Source organism: Nuphar pumila, chromosome 6 (assembly GCF_984573655.1).
Source record: "Nuphar pumila chromosome 6, dmNupPumi1.hap1.1, whole genome shotgun sequence".
Classification (NCBI taxonomy): domain Eukaryota; kingdom Viridiplantae; phylum Streptophyta; class Magnoliopsida; order Nymphaeales; family Nymphaeaceae; genus Nuphar; species Nuphar pumila.
The window spans coordinates 114,054,557-114,072,450 of NC_143254.1; the positions used below are offsets into that span (position 1 = coordinate 114,054,557).

General features: G+C 35.0%; 1 protein-coding gene across 1 annotated transcript in view; it reads left to right on the forward strand.

The window, feature by feature from the left end:
• Positions 1–14,013: 14,013 nt before the first annotated feature.
• The window catches only part of LOC149835777 (uncharacterized), a 32,491-nt gene continuing 28,610 nt past the window's right edge, over positions 14,014–17,894 (forward strand). Inside the window, exons 1-2 of the mRNA XM_090008742.1 lie at positions 14,014–14,516; positions 16,324–17,488. Coding sequence (XP_089864868.1) covers positions 14,370–14,516; positions 16,324–17,488 — 1,312 coding nt within the window. The 5' untranslated portion in view covers positions 14,014–14,369. The remainder of the gene's footprint in view (positions 14,517–16,323; positions 17,489–17,894) is intronic.

Below are 17,894 nucleotides of genomic sequence, written 5' to 3' on the forward strand. Positions count from 1 at the left end.
TTCATGCCATAGCGAAGAGCACCACCCAAACTCATTCGCTGGCGCATAGGCTCTCTCTTGCCTAGCCCCGAGTATCTTTACTCGGTTGAAATCACCTAGTGTGACGCCTGGGGGAATTACTCCTAACCCACACGCACCCCCGTGCGTCCAATCGCCTCGCGTGGGACACCCGCAAGTTGAGAGATTCTTAAGCAACTCTCCAAAGGCAACACCATCTGGTCCGCTGGCACTGCTTAGCCAAACAAACGCTCCATGTCTGTGCCTCCATACAACGATGCACTAACGACGATATCGTTGCCTATCACATGCCATTCTACCATCGCACGTCACCGATCAAGTTGACGCATACCGCACGTTCTTACACTCGATGCATTTTCCACTCAGTAGAGCTCCGCACTGCTCATGCCCCATTCCAAACTCGGCCTGAGACAACTTGAATGATATGTTAAAAATTGATGCTTATATTTATGTTGTACTTAATCCTGTTGAATGTATGAAAGATCGAAGTAATTTTTTTGTACTTGTTTTAATTTATGTGTTTTGAATAGTCCTACTCTACTGAGACATGCTTGTTTGACCTTATTGATTTTAAATGTTTTCAGGTAGTGAGTCTCACATGCGATGACGGGAGGTTGTGACAGTGATCGATCCAAGCCTTTTCCATTCTTTCGAGTGTTTTGGATTGTGAGCATTTATAAATGCTTAATACTTTGATTTAAATTTTAAGATGAGATGTTATTATTAAATTTCAAATATAGTGGACTTTTATTTGATTTATAAATATTTAATTTTTTAAATTAAATAACTGTATAGATGTGAATGTGATCGAAAAATAACACGCTAAGTTTATGTCTCGTGTAAATTTTTCGCTGCAATTTTATAAAAGTATTTAAAAAAAAATCACGATTTTCAAGATTCAAAAATTTGAGGTGTTACAAATACATATCATGGTCATGAGATTGACTTGCTTATATTTTTTTGAAAGAATGAATATGAATGCTTTAAATTGCCATAGACTTATATGTCTTGTTTTCTTGAAAAAACATGTGCTTATAATATATTTTGAAATGGTAAAATGAGATTTTGACCTATTTGTTATATGCAATTTGTGAATGCATAAGTTTTGATTATGAGTGATTCATATGTCTTAACTTGTTTAAAAAGCATGTGCGTATGTTTCACGCTGGACATGATAAATGAGACTTGTCTATTTGCTTTATGTAATTTTATGTGATTTGTTTGATTGTTTATTCATTTATGCAAACGATTGCAATGAGAATGAATGTATGTAATAAGAATGATTTATTGAATGCAATAAGAATGAATGAATTAATGTAATGTGAATGAATGTTTTGATTGTGGATTCTATTGACTCTCATTTTATAAATGATCAGAATCACATTGTGGTTGTGCTAATACAAACTTGATTTGTATTCTTCAAGTTTGGTTTTGGGTTTCCCATGTACACGTGTTAATGATTTAGTACATTATAGATACTATCTTGGAGGACTGAGGTGAATGGTGGGTTGCTATGCTCTCAAGGGACACTCTTGCCTGTTTCGATCCATTGAGGATCTCGGCTTTGGTTGATTTTAAAGACTTGTGAAGACATTAAACTTTTATTGTTTTGGGTTATAAAACTTGTCTTAAATTTTATGGTTAAAGACTTGTGAGGGTTTTGTAAACCTTATAAATATGTTGGAATAAGATAACTCAACGGATGTTGAGTTCTTTCTCGTATACAAATTTAAAATTTATTTCGTACAATCAAATTCTTTTATTTTTTTCATGTAACCGGCCCGAAGTTTAAACCTTGAATTAAATTGTTTTTGCATTAAAAATCTTTGAAGATTGTTTATGTTAGAACTTCATATATGTAATAAAATCCAGTTAGGTTGGATTATGGGTCCCATTCTAGATCGGGTGCTAGGAGTACGAGCTCGCACTTTCACTCAAGCAGTTCGTCTAGCAGTTGGTACAATTGGGATGTAACGTAACTGTTATTAAACCCATTGATGAATTATATTTAGTAAAATGTAACTCATCAATGTATTAAAAAAATTTATGTCAAAATTTCAAATAAGTGAAAGTCTTTAAAAGGTTAAATTTGTGGGTGTTACATGAAGTCGGAACAAAAATGGTTGCTTTAAAGTTGAGTACTGACAACAATGAAATAATAGCAATTCAAATGCAGTAGCAACAATCCTTAAGGATAAGAAGTGTCGTTATTGTCTTGAGACAAGTTTTGGTCATAACTTTTGATTCTTTTGATTATGGTGTCAATTTGTGTGATGCAAGAGATTTTTGGTAATTATTAAATCGTTATTTATACCTTAAATGGATGAAATTTGAAATTTATTTGATTTTGAACTTGAGATTGAAATTATAAATTGAATTGAGTTAGTAGTAGAAATAAAATTTAATATTGAATTTAAGTAGGCGTGAAATTGAAATTTAATCTTGCATAGGAATTTAATTTAATTTGATAGAAATTTAAGATGAATTTGGACCTTCATTGGAATGTGGGTTTTATTAATTAAATATGGATACGTGTGTGATATAGTTTACTCTTATTGAATTTGATCTTAATTGGATTTAAAATCCAATAAAATATCCAATTAAGGATAAGTCATAGATTTTAAATAAAATCGGTATTAATTATTGGTATGGAGTCCCATGGGTTGGACGTCCATTATGGACCCTATAGATGGTAACACCACTTGGGAAAAATTAAATTATTAGATAATACCAAAAATAAATAGATAAAGAAAGAAAAACAATTTTAGATTTTTTAGTTAATAGAAGATAAAGAAAAGAAAGAATATAATTAAAAGAGAGAATGTCTAAAAGGTAGTATAGAGTCCTATACAAAGTAGAACTCTATCTACCTAAGGTCTTCTAGAGGTGACATCACCCCTTCTAGATCAAATTAAATTAGAAAAAAATATAATATTAAAAAATTATAAAGGGGGCTAGTTTCTCCCTCTCTCTAGAACTCGTGAGAGTAGGGGTCTAGAAAGAGGCTCACGACCCCCCTTGTTTCATAGTCTAAGAAAAAAAAGTGAAAAAAAGAGAGAGAAGAAAAGAGAGCCTACTTTGTTCCATCTTTATTCCTTACATCTCCTTCTTCCTCCTAACCCTAAAGGTAGTCCAGACTTCCATTAGAGGCCTACAACTACCTTGATGAAGGTCTAAACCAGTTCTGATCAAGGTGCGTGTGGAGGAAAAAGCGACGATATTATTGCGAGAAGTGCATTTTCGGTAGGAAAACTCTACTCTCATGTTGTTTGATTTTGAGATGCATTAGCGTGCCCTCTTTTTTATCAAAGGCTTGGATCTACATGTAATCTATGCCTTGAACATCTATGGATATTAGATTTACATGATTTTTTTTTTTGAAAACCCAAAACAGTGTTTTGAAATATCAGTTTTAAGAAAATGATTTGGAAAAGACTAGTTTCGAAACCTTAAAAAACAAAAATCATGTTAATAGTTAAATATGTATTTTATTAGATTTTTAAATACATATAATGAATATACAAGGATATTTTTTAGTGTTTTTTTATAGATCTTGATATAAATTTGTCTTTTGCCTAGATCTTGGTTAAAGATACGCAAAAATCATTTTTGAAGAAGGTTTTTGTAAAAATGTTTTAGGGTTTTGATGTTTCATGTTAAAGAAAGTTAATCTTAGCATATATGGTAGATTAATACATGTGTAACATGATTAAACAATATGTTCTTGCATAAATAAACTATGATTTTATGTTGTTTAAGGTTTCTTGTGATTCTTGCATAGATGAAATTGTATTTGAGATATTCCATGCAGGTTTTGTGATTTTTGGATGATGAATGTTAATGTTTTAACAAGATTAACATAAATATGATCAAATATGTGTTGTGTGATGTTGTAAATATGTTTAGAGCATCAAAAAATCTTGATTGTATGAATTTCGCCATTATTCTTGTTCTTGCTTAATAGATCTTGCATGAGTTTGAATTTTGGCTATTCTGTCTTCGTTTTTTGTTCTACTCAATTTCAAAAACAAATTGATATCTCTATGAAAATGAAATCAATAAATAAAAATAAAAATAAAAATACAGGAGTGTTATACACATCCAAGACTTGAATCTAGAATCTTATTTTATTCCGTTTGGTTCAGTTTTAAGGTCAAAACATCTATTGCAATAGAGCATAGGTTTTTTGCCCTGATAGCAGGATTATTCCGACCAAAGATTTTGAAAGCTCTAAAACCCCAATCAGACCTAATTAAAATAAATTATAAAATATTTAGGTGAAAGGTAACATGCATAAGAAGGTTTTGTCAAAAGAGTTTTCTTTAAGCCTGAAATTCTCTGAACCGGGATAATTTTTTGCAGTTGGCATGGTCTATTTGATATTTTTCCTAAACATGGTTCAGTTCCAAAAATTTTCTGTTTTTATTATGATGAATTTTGCAGTTCGATTTTCTGGACTGTTTTCCTAAGATGTTGAGGTAGTCCCAGTAAAATATTGAGAGTGAAATTTGGTTCATGGGATCTTTGGTGGGTTTTCAAAAATTCGGTTAAGAGGGATCTGAATTGTACAATATAATATGTGTTGGTGTCTAGTTGTATTTTACTTTGTATATCATGTTTATTGATGCTTAAATGAGATACTGGACTGATATGCATGTTTCATTCTTGATTGAATTGTGCATAAATAAATATGAATGATTAGCCAGCCTTGATTGTGTAAATGCATAATAATTGCATTATTATATCAATTTTATGGTAGATTGCCATGAATATTGTTGCATATGAACCCTGAACGTGATTGCATGTTTGCATTGACACAATTAACACCAGAGTTAATTAGGAAATCAAAATGAAATTAATTCTCTTATGGCTTATTGAGAGAGTAAGCATGGTACTGACAATTCTGTGAGGATATTGTTTTAGCATTATAGGTTGCTTTGACCCCCATCCAAAGGACCCGTAACCAGGAGAACTACTACGATTTGTCCGCGGTATGGTACGTAAGACTTATGAGAAAAATTTGATATATTGGGTTGCATGAGGATGAAAACTCTCTTTAAAATTTATATTTCTGTAATGCCACAAATTTTGAAACCGAAAATTTTAGATTTTTTTTTTCAAATCCCTTTTTACAATTTTCAAGAAAACAACGAAAACTCTTTTTAAATATGGTTCAAGCCTTGGATGGATTACAATCTACAACTCACACGTGTAAGATTAGAATAACTAATTCAAATCATCATTTGAATTACAATAGATCAAATACTAGTATTCCAAATATTAGAGTTTACAGGACTTGATAACACAATCAAATAATAAAATATCAAGTTCTCTAAACAGCCTAAAGAACTGTGACCTTCTTGGCGTTACCCCGAGCCTCTTATCATCACCCTTCAGTCTACTCGTTACCTGAAATATTAAAAGTAAGGGCATTAATTACAACCCCAGTAAAAAAATATCATACACATAGGCATGAAAAAAACACAAATACATAAAACATACATCTTTCTTAATGCAAACAAATCATAGCATGTCATAACATATAAACACAACAAAGTCAATGATCATAACAATAATAATTTAATCATGTAGGGTTATACAATAATTCATTCTTTAATGAACCTACATTATATCATTATTAATCAAGATCACAACAAGATAGATCCATATATGCCAACATATGCATAATCTAAAAATTATACATGACATGCATAAAATTTATGCCAACATTCAATAAATCATTTAATCATTGTGAATATGATCTAATGCATTGTTTCTCTTTTTTTTCCTGAAGGGTACACACTCATGACCTAATCCTGATTCAACAATCAGATGAGGGTTTATTATGCTATATATTTTAATTGACCCATCGATTCGAAGAACCAGACCAAACATCCACTGAAGCGGTCTTTAACCGAGAGAGACTTAACAATGGTCTAGAGAATTGATTTCTACTCTGCAAAGTCTGACTACCTACCTAGGATAAATTGACAACCCCAGCCCCTTGCACCGATGACTAGGGTCCCAAGAGGTGTCTATGCCTTCAAAATGTGTCAATCGGCATGTGTATCTCCTACCCTCTCCAAAGTAGGCCACTGAAACAAATGAGTTATTATGTGTTATTTACATTGGGTTCAACTATAATACTGGGTGCACTCAACACCGGGTTCAACAACCCTAAGCTCTATTATGTGCAGCTCAATCCTTTACCTCATAAGCAAGAACCCATACCTGAGGTGTCCTAACATAGCTCATTTGAACTCAAGTCAAGGTATGTGCTCTCTTGTAAGGAGCACCCAAGAGTCCAATTAAAGTGTGTATATAAGCATGTTTATTATAACCGAACTAGGTACTTACAAGCACTCTCTTGGTTTCATCGAACCCGACTCTTGTTTGAGCCCCATTTATGCATGTCTCACATGACTTTCAACATATTACATGCCACATACCACACTCCATGTTGCACGAGACTCATTTTGATTTATAATGAATCATGAATTTCATAAAATAACACATGCATGCTTATACATACTATATGACCCAACCGTTATGTTTAATTCTCATGTTTTAATATGCAGTCTCTTATACCATCATGCATAAATAATCAACATGCTTGTATACAACATAATCATGAAACATCACATTATCAGCTTATACATGATTAACATCTTATATCATAAGCAATCATATGATTTTAGCAAAATAAGTTCATAAGTCAAGATATTATTCAAAAATCAAGAATTGTATAAAGTCAAAATTTATATGTTGTTCATGGGTCTAACAGACCATCAAACCAAATAGATATATTTTCATAAAAATTTACAACCGTACCATAAGATATTAACTTTTAAATCCAAGTGATAGTCATACTTATCTTTCAAAATGTTATCAGTTTAAAAAAAAAAACTATCATATAGATTTTCTAAAGTTTTTGGACTGGACTTTGTCTAGGACAGTTCTAGATCCAGAATTTTTTGCAGAATCTTAATTTCACATGACTTGTATGAGACTTCAAGATTTATAGAAAATAAAACTTATTTTTCTCAAATCTATTCATATGATATTTATAACATATCAAAAAATCAGCTATAAACTCGAAACTATTGATTTATTAGATTTTCTGCAAAACCGACTATCAAGAATTGCTTTGTACATAGTTCAAAATTTCTGTCTTGGGTTGCAACAGCCATAACCTTCACTTTCGTATCACCATTGAGGTCATTTTTTTTTTAGACACCTCCAAAATGTTTGGAATGACTCCATAAAAGGGTTTATCCCTTGGTGATGCGATTTGAAAGCTATATTTATTTTACCATAATGAGTTGGTCAAGAAAATCAAGACAACATGAAAAATACAATATAAATCATGATAAAAACAAGAAAACTCAAGCATAAACGTGAAATATTTATTTTTAATCATGCATTAACACATAAATAATATCTGAACATCATCTACAGTCATAAAGAGATGTCATATGATCATAATACATTCTTTGAAATCTAATCTATCGACATAAATCATGATTTTTGCTCAAAAGAACTAGTTTAAGATGATAGAATGCGAAAACACCATGAATCACATGAAATAAGTTTGTAGGAACATGATTTATACTGTAAATAATGCAAGAAAATATACATTCAATCATGCAGGAAACAAAGATATAACCATCTACAATTACGTAGGAACACAAAACTATGTGTTTTGCATTACCCGATTTCTCGGTTTAGCTAACAGGGCATAGATTTACCAAAAATGATTTTGTAAATTCGATTCAATGCATGATTTTGAATTAAAAACATTTTAAAAATCTTTTTCAAACCTATTCCAGAGCTTATCTACCATGGATCAGCCTGAAGAATCGATAAGAAGCATGGTTTATGCATTTGCGTCCGATCTATGCTACGAGTATGATGAATCCTACCTGAAACGTATTTTCGGATGTACCAACACCTTCATCTCTCATCTTAGAACCTTGGAGCAGCTTCAATAAATGCTGAAAAAACTCTAAGGAAGAAGAAAATGGTAAAGAGAGAAAAATTAGAGAATTCTAATGAGAATGTGAGAGGGAGGGAGAACTAATATTGTTAATCCTCATAAGAGCCTCTATTTATAGATGGGCTTAAACAAGCGTTTCATATATAATATAAGAGGTTAATATCTATTAATCTTTTTTATTAATAAAATAAAAAATAAATTATCGTTCCAAATTCATAAGATTTCAAAATTAATTAAGCTAGAAAAGAAAGGTGGGGACTTTCTACCCTGACTTGGGCTCTAGTGACAGGGTAACCTTCTGGAAAGCCTATAAACAAAAAAACTCAACATAATTTGACATTTAAATAGTCGATTTGATAGCCCTTAAAACGCAGATTGTTGTGGTAGTCTTAGATTTAATCATACGAACACATATTGGCAAAAAAATTTAGTCGATGCTGAAAAATGTTGATTTTTAACCTACAATTAGGCATGAACTTCGATCGATGATAAAACACTCAAATGAACACCAATTTGGGCATATAGATAGTCGATTTTGATGCCCTCGAAATAAAGAACATCAAGGTCAAATCTGATTTAAAATGTGAGTCACTAATCAACTGTAATTTATGTCGAAACAATAATGACATTGTTCGGAGCATTCAATACTATGGGTTAAATCCAATGAGATTAGATCCAAATATTCTGAGTTCTATCCAATCCAATTCATATCTAATTAGATTCAAATGTCATGGATTATATCCAACCTAATTGGGTTGGATCTAAATATCATTAGTTAAATTCACTATCTAATTTAAAGTCCAAATCCATATTTAATCAAAATCCAATATTCATAATCTAAAAATATACAAATCATTTACTTTCTTGTTTAGTCCACACATTTTAAATTTTATAATTATTCTTGCAATGTTCTTCATAACTTGAGAATTAATTTCATAATAATTTAAAATTAAGAAAATTAAGAATTTCAAGAAAACCAAAAAATTACACTCATGTCATAGATGCAGATAAAGTTAATCATTTATTCATTTTAATTGCCAAAGAAAAATCTCGAGTTTTATAATTTTTCTCTCCAAAGTAGTCATAATTGGGGCGTCACACAGGTTAATGAGACACAATTGCTTGAAAATACAAACCTGAGCCGTAGCTCCGTACTGAGAGTTGTCTATGTTGTACTCACAAAGAGATATTGATAAGTGAAGCACGAATGTTAATTGCATATACGTAGAATATATCATGCATCATTTAAGGAAGAAAATGATAATTAAAGATAAAAACTTATTCATACACTGAATTGATAAGTTCATGCATCTTGTAAATATTCATGCATGTACATAATTTATTGTATGAATGCAAATCTTAGCATGAGTAGATGTGTATTAAATTGACCTGTTATTTTATTGTTAATATAATTTTATGTTATTGTTTGCTAATATGTGGGTTACACGATTGATATATAAGGTTGTGTTTAAATGTGTTTTGATATCGTACATTATGCAAGTATGTTATTGCTTATTCAGACTTGGGTTGTCTAATTCTTTTACTTATAAAATTTTTAGGTTCTGAAGAGACCTAGTGATCTTACGCTGTTTGGTTGTTTTTGGACTTTGCACGCTATCTGTCGAGGCGATGGTTTTGGTTTCTTATGTTTTGAGGGTTTGGTTGGCTATGAAATTGGGTTTAAGAATGGTTTCGTAACTGGACGATTGAATAATTTGAACTTTATTTAAATTTAATTCAATTGATATTGATGTACTCTCATTTTTGCATTTTAGTTAGTGTATGGTTTGATATGATAATTGTGACAATCTCGATTTATATATTTAGCTGAGTTTAAAAAAAATAAAATATTTATAAAAAAAAACCGAGATATAAATCAGGGTCGTTACCGTTTGAGCTGGTTTTTGATGTGTTGAAAATTTTAAAATCTCCTCTTTAACTTTTCTTTTGGTCAAACCCACAAGCATTTAGTTTTGTATGTCAAAAAATTGATTGAAGAAAGCCTCTTTTATTTTTTATGTTTAAAATATCTTGGTTCAAAATTGAGTGTCTATAGTATGTCAACATATGTATGTGCTGACCATGTTCCATTTTCTCCTTAATTATATTTTGTGATATATTAAAGGCACTATAAATCTTGGCATTAGCCTGTTAGCTCGAAATCTCCTTGTGTTGCATGGGTTTTTAAATGCAGACTGAGCAGGTTATTTGCCCACACAACGACCGTAGGTATAGCACTGAGCCAGGGTGACTAGGTCTTCGTGCCTGGTGCGGTTTTTTCAGGTTATAGATTAAAAAAAAGCATGAAATTCCAAGAAACAACTATGGTTCTCTATGGCTATGATTTTTGGTGTCCTTACCACGATAGAAAACGGCATATATTGTCATTGGATTTGTGTGCCGGTGGGAATTAATATATCGGAGGGAATTGATTTTGTATGTGTTATGGGGGTTTGTCCCCAGCTATTTTCGAATTAAGAAAAAAATACCAACAACTTTGATAATTCCAGTGGAGATGTCAGTTTGTGGAAGGCTAATCGTACGAGCCTACTTTATCCTTCTCTAACCCTAGGGAACATGGTGCATATATACCCCATTTTCTTGGACACCTACTACTACCAATGAACATGTATCCAAGGCCACCACAGCCCCAGTTCGACCCCCCCCCCCCCCCCCCCCCCCCTCCCTAAAAAAAAAATAATTAAAAAATAAAATAAAAATAAAAATAAAAAAAATGAAAATTGTGCCCTTTTAAAGGTAGGAAAAAAGAATCAGTCCTATTACACAGGACGAGCCTCCCTCCTGTGATCTTTCCCTCTTTAATCTGTGACCTTGTTGGAGAATGCACGGCCAGGATTGGTCTGCTTCAACGGCTAGAAATGACAAGATGAGAATCATCTTTTGTAGAACTGAATCATCTTTTTGTAAGAGAACTGCTTCAACGTTTTTCTTGGTGCGCCCAAAAGCAACCAACAGTGGTTAGGTCGAGCTTAAAAGCAGAATACAGAGCCCTTTCATCCACCATTGCATTCTTGGGGACCTTGGTGTTTTAATATCACAAGCTCCAACTATTTTTTGTCATAACATGTCAACATTGCTCGTAACCATAAACCCAGTGTTTCACAATGGATCCAAAGCATATTAAGACCAATTATCATTTTGTCTGGGAGAAGGTGGTCCAGACACAACTCATAACCAGATTTGTTCCATCACATCTACAAGTTGCCGATGTATTAACAAAACCACCAAAGCTACATTTCAAGCTCTTAGACCCAAACTTGCCATCTAGACAACACCCTGCCAAGTTTGAAAGGTGTGTGTGGGGGGTGGTTCTAAAGCATGAACCAAACTGAGATCTAGTCTAGACTCGATATCTAGAAGATCTGAAGGATCATGAAGTGATAAAGCTCTGCCCAATTCAGCAACCTAATCCCAAAGGAAATTATCAAAACAAGGAAAGAGTTTGAAGATGGAGATAAGAAAGAATGTTGTAGAATTCTATCTCTTGAGGAAAACTTCTCTCTCTCAAGAAAACCTTCATGCATGGAAATCATCTATATATGTGTAAAAGCTTGGTCAATGAGAAATATGCTTTGGGAGTGTTTGATCCGTGGACGTAGGCATCAAAAGCCGACGTAAATTGTAGGGTCTTCCTCCTTTTTCTTGTTTTTGTTTTGGCTTATAGAGAGAGAGTATAATTAAGGGTAATTAAGTAATTAAAAAGGATAAAAATAACTTAAGTGGTCATCCGAGCATTTATCTTAAATATTTAAACTTGAGGTGTCTAAACATAAATTTACCACAGATTAGGCCCCTAGTGTTGGCTACTTTTGTGGGCTCCAAACCCTTTACTTAAAAACTTAATTTTTTATTTTTTTACATCTGACCCTTCAAATGTGATCTACATGTTTGGTTTAGTATAAACCGATCATTGGTTCATGTTTCTCTAGCATATATATTTCTCAGGTTTTTCAGAGGTTGAACCATCAATAATGTACTATGTATTGATTTTTTTAACCCTCAAAAAATCATACTTTTACGTCAAAAAGTATGATATAAAGATCAATTTCTAGTGGCCAATATTTTCCCTTCATAAATTACCTTTTTTCACTTTCTTTCTTTCAACCAAGTTTAAAGAAGTTAGACCTAACCAAGATTTAGTCGACTTCAACTCAACGTGATCGACTCGAGATCCAAATTTTGTCTAAGTAGGATCTACAATGACTAGACTACAATTTCCGGTAAAGGCTCCTCTCATCCCATATTAGTGACTTGTGAAAGTCGCCCATTTGAAGGGATGTCATGAGTTAAAAAACCACTGGTGTGCATAGTTGAAGTTTGGTGTACTCCCTCGTGGTCAAAGGGATCTAGAGTTCTTATACCAATAAACTCACAAATTTGTAAGGTGGTTTTTTTCTTAATATATATAAAAAAAAGATGAAAACAGTCTCGACTCCAATTGAGAAAGTTTCCAATAACCCTAACCGAGTTTATGCAAGTGGGCGAAGTCAAACCAAGTGTTGCAGGGAGTCCATGAGAGTTAGGGGTGGCAATCGGGTCGGGTTGGTGGGTTGGCGGGTCAGCATACCTCAACCCGAACCCGACCTGTTTATTAAACGGGTCGGCTGTGGCAAACACGAACCCGACCCGTTTAATAAACGGGTAACCCGACACGACCCGCCAACCCATTTAATAAATGGGTTGGGTCGGGTAAACGGGTTTTCAGGTTCGCGGGTCAGGTTGGCGGGTCGGGTTGGCGGGTTGGCGGGTTGGCAGACAGGTTGGCGGGTCGGGTTGGCGGGTTGACCCACCCGCCTAACCCGTTTATTAAACAGGTCAGCCGGGTTGGCGGGTTGGCATACCCCCAACCCGAACCCGACCTGTTTAATAAACGGGTTACGCGGGTTGACCCTTTTATTAAACGGGTTAGCTTAAGCCCAACCCCAACCCGCCTAAGAGGCGGGTTGGCGGGTCGTGTCAGAAATTGCCACCCCTAATGAGAGTCTTGGAATTGAACAGACCACATCGGTTCTAATGGACAAGACATGTCACAAATGTAGCCGACTGTCGAAAATTTCAGAAATTTATAACAGATATTTTAAATGCCAAAAACAAGCTTCAAATGTGACACTTTCAAAATATTTTTATGTAAAATATATCATATTTATAGGTTTTTTTAGCTATGTTACACAATAAAAGCAATTATTTCCGTTTATATATTACTTATGTTTTTATCTGTATTTTATTTTTATGTTTCTATACATGCCAATGTTTTTTTCAAGATTTATCCTAAAAGTCAAATTTTTTTAGCCAGGATCAGGTGCCATCACATGGCACACTTTGAGTGTGCCTCCGCATGCTGCCCTCCATCTGCTTTTGGCTGGGCCCCACTCCATTTGCTTTTCAACTCCACAACTGACAGACTGCCAGCCAAAGATGAAGGGCATCAGGTGCAGCGGCACACTTCAAAGTGTGCCATGTGATGGCACCTGAAAATGGCTCATTTTTTTAATGTCCTGACATTTTTCGTTGCCTAGATTTTGCGAGATTTGTGACATTGGGCATGATTTGTAATGCATGCTAAAAGAAACCAAGTTCACAGTGACAAATTTTGAAAATATTACGTGAAAATGCTATATTTTAGTCACGTTTATAAACCACCAAAATATTGTGACATTTTTAAAATATCACAATGTAATTAGATACATGAAAATATCGTGAATTTATTATGATATTTTTGTTTATATCGGCTAATATCTTGAATTTCCTCTTTTGCATATTTTTCTTTTCCATTATTTGTCATGTTTGTTAATTTTGTAATTAACGTATGCTTGCGCCTATAATTTCCCGATAAAACCCCAGAAAAAAAAAGGTTTCAATTTCTGTCGGGAGACTAGCTGCCGTTATTTTGCTGCTTTAACTTTTAAACTTTTGTGACTATGCCCGAGACATTTCGCTGGACAGTTTTATAAAAGGAGAGGGGTATTATGGGTATTGAGTCAACTATAAAAAAAACTTCGTAACCGGTGGTTCCGGAACAGCTCTTCACATTTCCTCCAAATCCTGATTTTCCAATTTTCCACTATTTCCCGAAATCTCTCTTCTCTGCCATTCTTTCTTCTTCTTCGTCTTTCATTTCATCCCCAATTTCTTGTTTTCTGTGGATCCGTTTTCGCTCGGATTTTTTAAACCCTAAGGCACCAGAAATCCTGTTTTTTTCTTCTCTGGTTGGGCGCCTTAATTCCATTATGAATCGGGTTTCCGGGATTTGGCTTTCCTTAAATTTCGACTTAGGGGAGGTTTTTAAGGGTCTGTTTCGTCGTTTGATCTGAGGAATCTTTGATTTTGTGTTCCCATGGCTCGGCGAGATCAGGGGCCGAATATGGAGGTGTTCGACGCGTACTTCCGGCGGGCGGATTTAGATCAAGATGGGAGGATCAGCGGGAACGAGGCGGTCGCATTCTTTCAGGGATCAAATCTGCCGAAACAAGTCCTTGCGCAGGTGGGTTTTTGGAAAGAACGTTGAATTTTACCCTTGGTTGTTGAGTTATTCTCTCTTTTGTTTGTGTTCGGGATCATGGGTATAGTTTGTGGTTGGAACGCTACTTTTTTCGGTAAATTAGATTAGATTTTCCTTTTTGTGTTCTTTTTTATGTAGAAGTTGGGTTACTATTAGACTTTCTGCATTAGTTTGATTAATACTTGGTTTCTTTTTGAATTTGAGTTTGTGGATATCTCTAGTTTTAGTTTTTCATGGGTGGAATTCTGTGGGGGGAAGTGGTTATTGTGGTGTTTATGGTTGCCAGGCTAATTTTTTTCATAATGGGGTTTGATGTTCAATCTGAAATAGTTTAATCCATAACATTGCCAGCATGAGCTCAGGGCACTGTTAAAGCACCCGATAGTCTATAATTCAGATCAGCTTCGCCAATGACTTGCGGGCATTGGAGATACTGTGAGAAGATGATGTGTGAATCTTAACTTGCGGATCTTGAGATAATAATTACCACTTTAAGATTCTTGATGGACAACTACACATGATTTTTCTGACTGTCAAATTCAAGAGTCAATCTGATGCATTGGCAATTAAATAGCCTGCTTCAGCTTATGTGCTGATTTGTTGAGTCAGCTTCCCTATGATTCTTAAATTAAACTTATTTATTTTCATTTTCATTTCTTTTTCGTTTGCCCTTTTTCTTTTCTTTTTTTTATCAAATGGTGAGTGTTATTGAATTTCTAGTTGGCCATCCTTGGTCTGGCATCCTGCAAATTTTCAGAAATGTAGGTGCAGAGGTATCTCTGGGTCACAGAGCCGAAATCTGAATTTTTTCACTATGTCAGTCTCTGCTTGGTGGATTCCTGTTGGCTATTTGACACTTATTGTTATCAACAACAATTCCTTTTTGTGTTACCTTTTACTTGAGAAAAAATCCACCTAAGAATTCTTATTGTTTAATAATTTTAATGCTCTATTTCAGTGCTAATAACACTACTTAGAAACTGTTGAGAAATTCTATTTTTGAATGTTATGATGCTCTGCTTTGAGGTTGGTCCACTCACATTTTGAATGTTATGATGCTCTGCCAACAACCTGGGACCGTTCAGTCTGATGACTTGGTGCTACTTTGCCTGCCTGTATCAAACTCAGACACATGCAAGTTACTTATTTACATGTTTTATGTTAAAAATTGTTTTCTTTATATATATATAATAATATTTTTCTTTTTGAATGCCATGTATTCTGTGCTCCAAATTTCTGTTTTGCAGACTGGTTGAGTAGAGTCACTAAGTTCTGAATTGGAAAACCTTGATCTAACAATATCTGGCTTCTTCTTCAGTGGTCACTGTAAATGCTGTTTGTTTTCTCACTTATATAAGCTATTTTTTTTGTTAATTAGACCAACTTCACACACACACTCACATATTATTGAAACTTTTCTTAAGGGGTAAGAAAAATGAATGGTTGCTCAGACTTCAACCATAACTGATAAAAGAGAAGATAGCAAGGAAATTTAGTAACAAAACACTCAAACTCGGAAAAGAAATCACAGATGCCAAGAAGAACCAATTGTAGAAGACCGATCCAGCCCAAATCCTGTCCCCCATTTGCATTTTGGTTTGATCCCAAATGGATAAATCATGTCATACTTATTGTTTTATTGCTGTCTGCTTGCTTATGAATAAGCATCGTTTTTCTTTCCAATTATACTTGTTTCAAATTTAATGCTCATATCACGAAACTCTACTGTACCATCTTGCTGAAGCAGCTGAACTACATTCTACTTGCTGTATTTACTGGTGCTCTGCAGATATGGATGCACGCGGATCAGAACCGGACTGGCTTCCTTGGTCATGCGGAGTTCTATAATGCTTTGAGGCTTGTGACAGTGGCACAAAGTGGGCGAGAATTAACTCCAGACATAGTTAAGGCAGCTTTGTTTGGTCCAGCTGCAGCTAAAATTCCTGCTCCACAGATAAATCCTGTTCCTGGAGCCACTACTCAGATGAGTACTGTTGCACCACCTGCACTGCAGATGAATTCTGGTGCACCGCTTTCTCTCCAGATGAATGCTGTCACACCCCCTGTGCCTCATATAAGTTCTGGAGCACAACCTGTTTCTCAAAATCCTGGCTTCCGAGGGCCACAACAACAAAGTGTTGTTCTGAACCAACAATTTGTGAGGCCTCTGCCTGCACAAGTTTCTCCAGTTCCAATGCAAGGAATTAATCAAGGAGCACCTCTAGGTAGCGTGACAGGGCCACGCCTTCCAAACTCAAACTTATCAGCTGATTGGCTTGGTGCTAGGATGGGCAGTTCATCCATGGGGGTTGGTGCACAGGTTCTTAATAGAGGAGTTGTAGCTTCCGGTGCATCTATGGATTCAATTGGACAAGGTTCATCTACAGTAACACCATCAGTCCCTACCAAACCATCTCTAGATACAACATTATCTGCACTACAGCCCACAAATAAGGATTCTAAAGGCATTGTATCTGGGAATGGTTTCTCTTTAGATTCAATGTTTGGAGGGAATGTATTTTCTGCTGTTCCATCCCAACCTAAGCAAGAAATTGTTCCATTGCCTACATTTTCTGCGACCAACATTTCAATCTCATCAGCCATTGTTCCGGTTACTTCTTCTGGGAGTCAATCATCGGCAAAACAGGGGCTTGACACGATCCAGAGCTCTTTGGCAAAGGCAACTGCTGGTGGCCAGCTCCAGCGAGCTTCACCATTGGTTAAGCAGAACCAATTCAATATGCTGCATGCTACTCCAGCATTAACTGGATCTGGAGTTGCAGTTGGATTTGCTGGTTCTGCAGCTAGTCAGGTGCAGCCTCCTTGGCCGAGAATAACCCAGTCTGACATTCAAAGGTACAATGCCATCTTTGTTGAAGTAGACACTGACCGTGATGGGAAAATCACTGGTGAGCAAGCACGGAATCTGTTCCTCAGTTGGAGGTTGCCCAGAGGTAGGAAGTACCGCTGCCATAATTGTTATTTTCTTCTTTCCCTTTAGGGCACATTTGCATGGCAGGAAAGCAGGCTCCACATGGAACCCTGTAACGTCTCCTTCTATGAAAAGCAAGTCTGACCCTCAGTTTCTTTGAAGATAGTTGCATCAACGTTTTAACAGGAAAATGTGGGGCCTTTGGAAAGGTTTTTTTTTGTGTGAAATGGCCCCCTTTCTGTGTGATGCACCCTTAGTCTATAAATGCTTGATGGAGGATTTGCTATTATAATAATAAGCTTCATGTAGAAAAGTAAGGTGGTGGAGTGCCGTGATAAGACTATACATAATTTTTCTACACTTAATTAACTTCATGTAGAAAAGTAAGGCAGTGGGTGCCATGATAAGACCATACATGTCTTTCTACA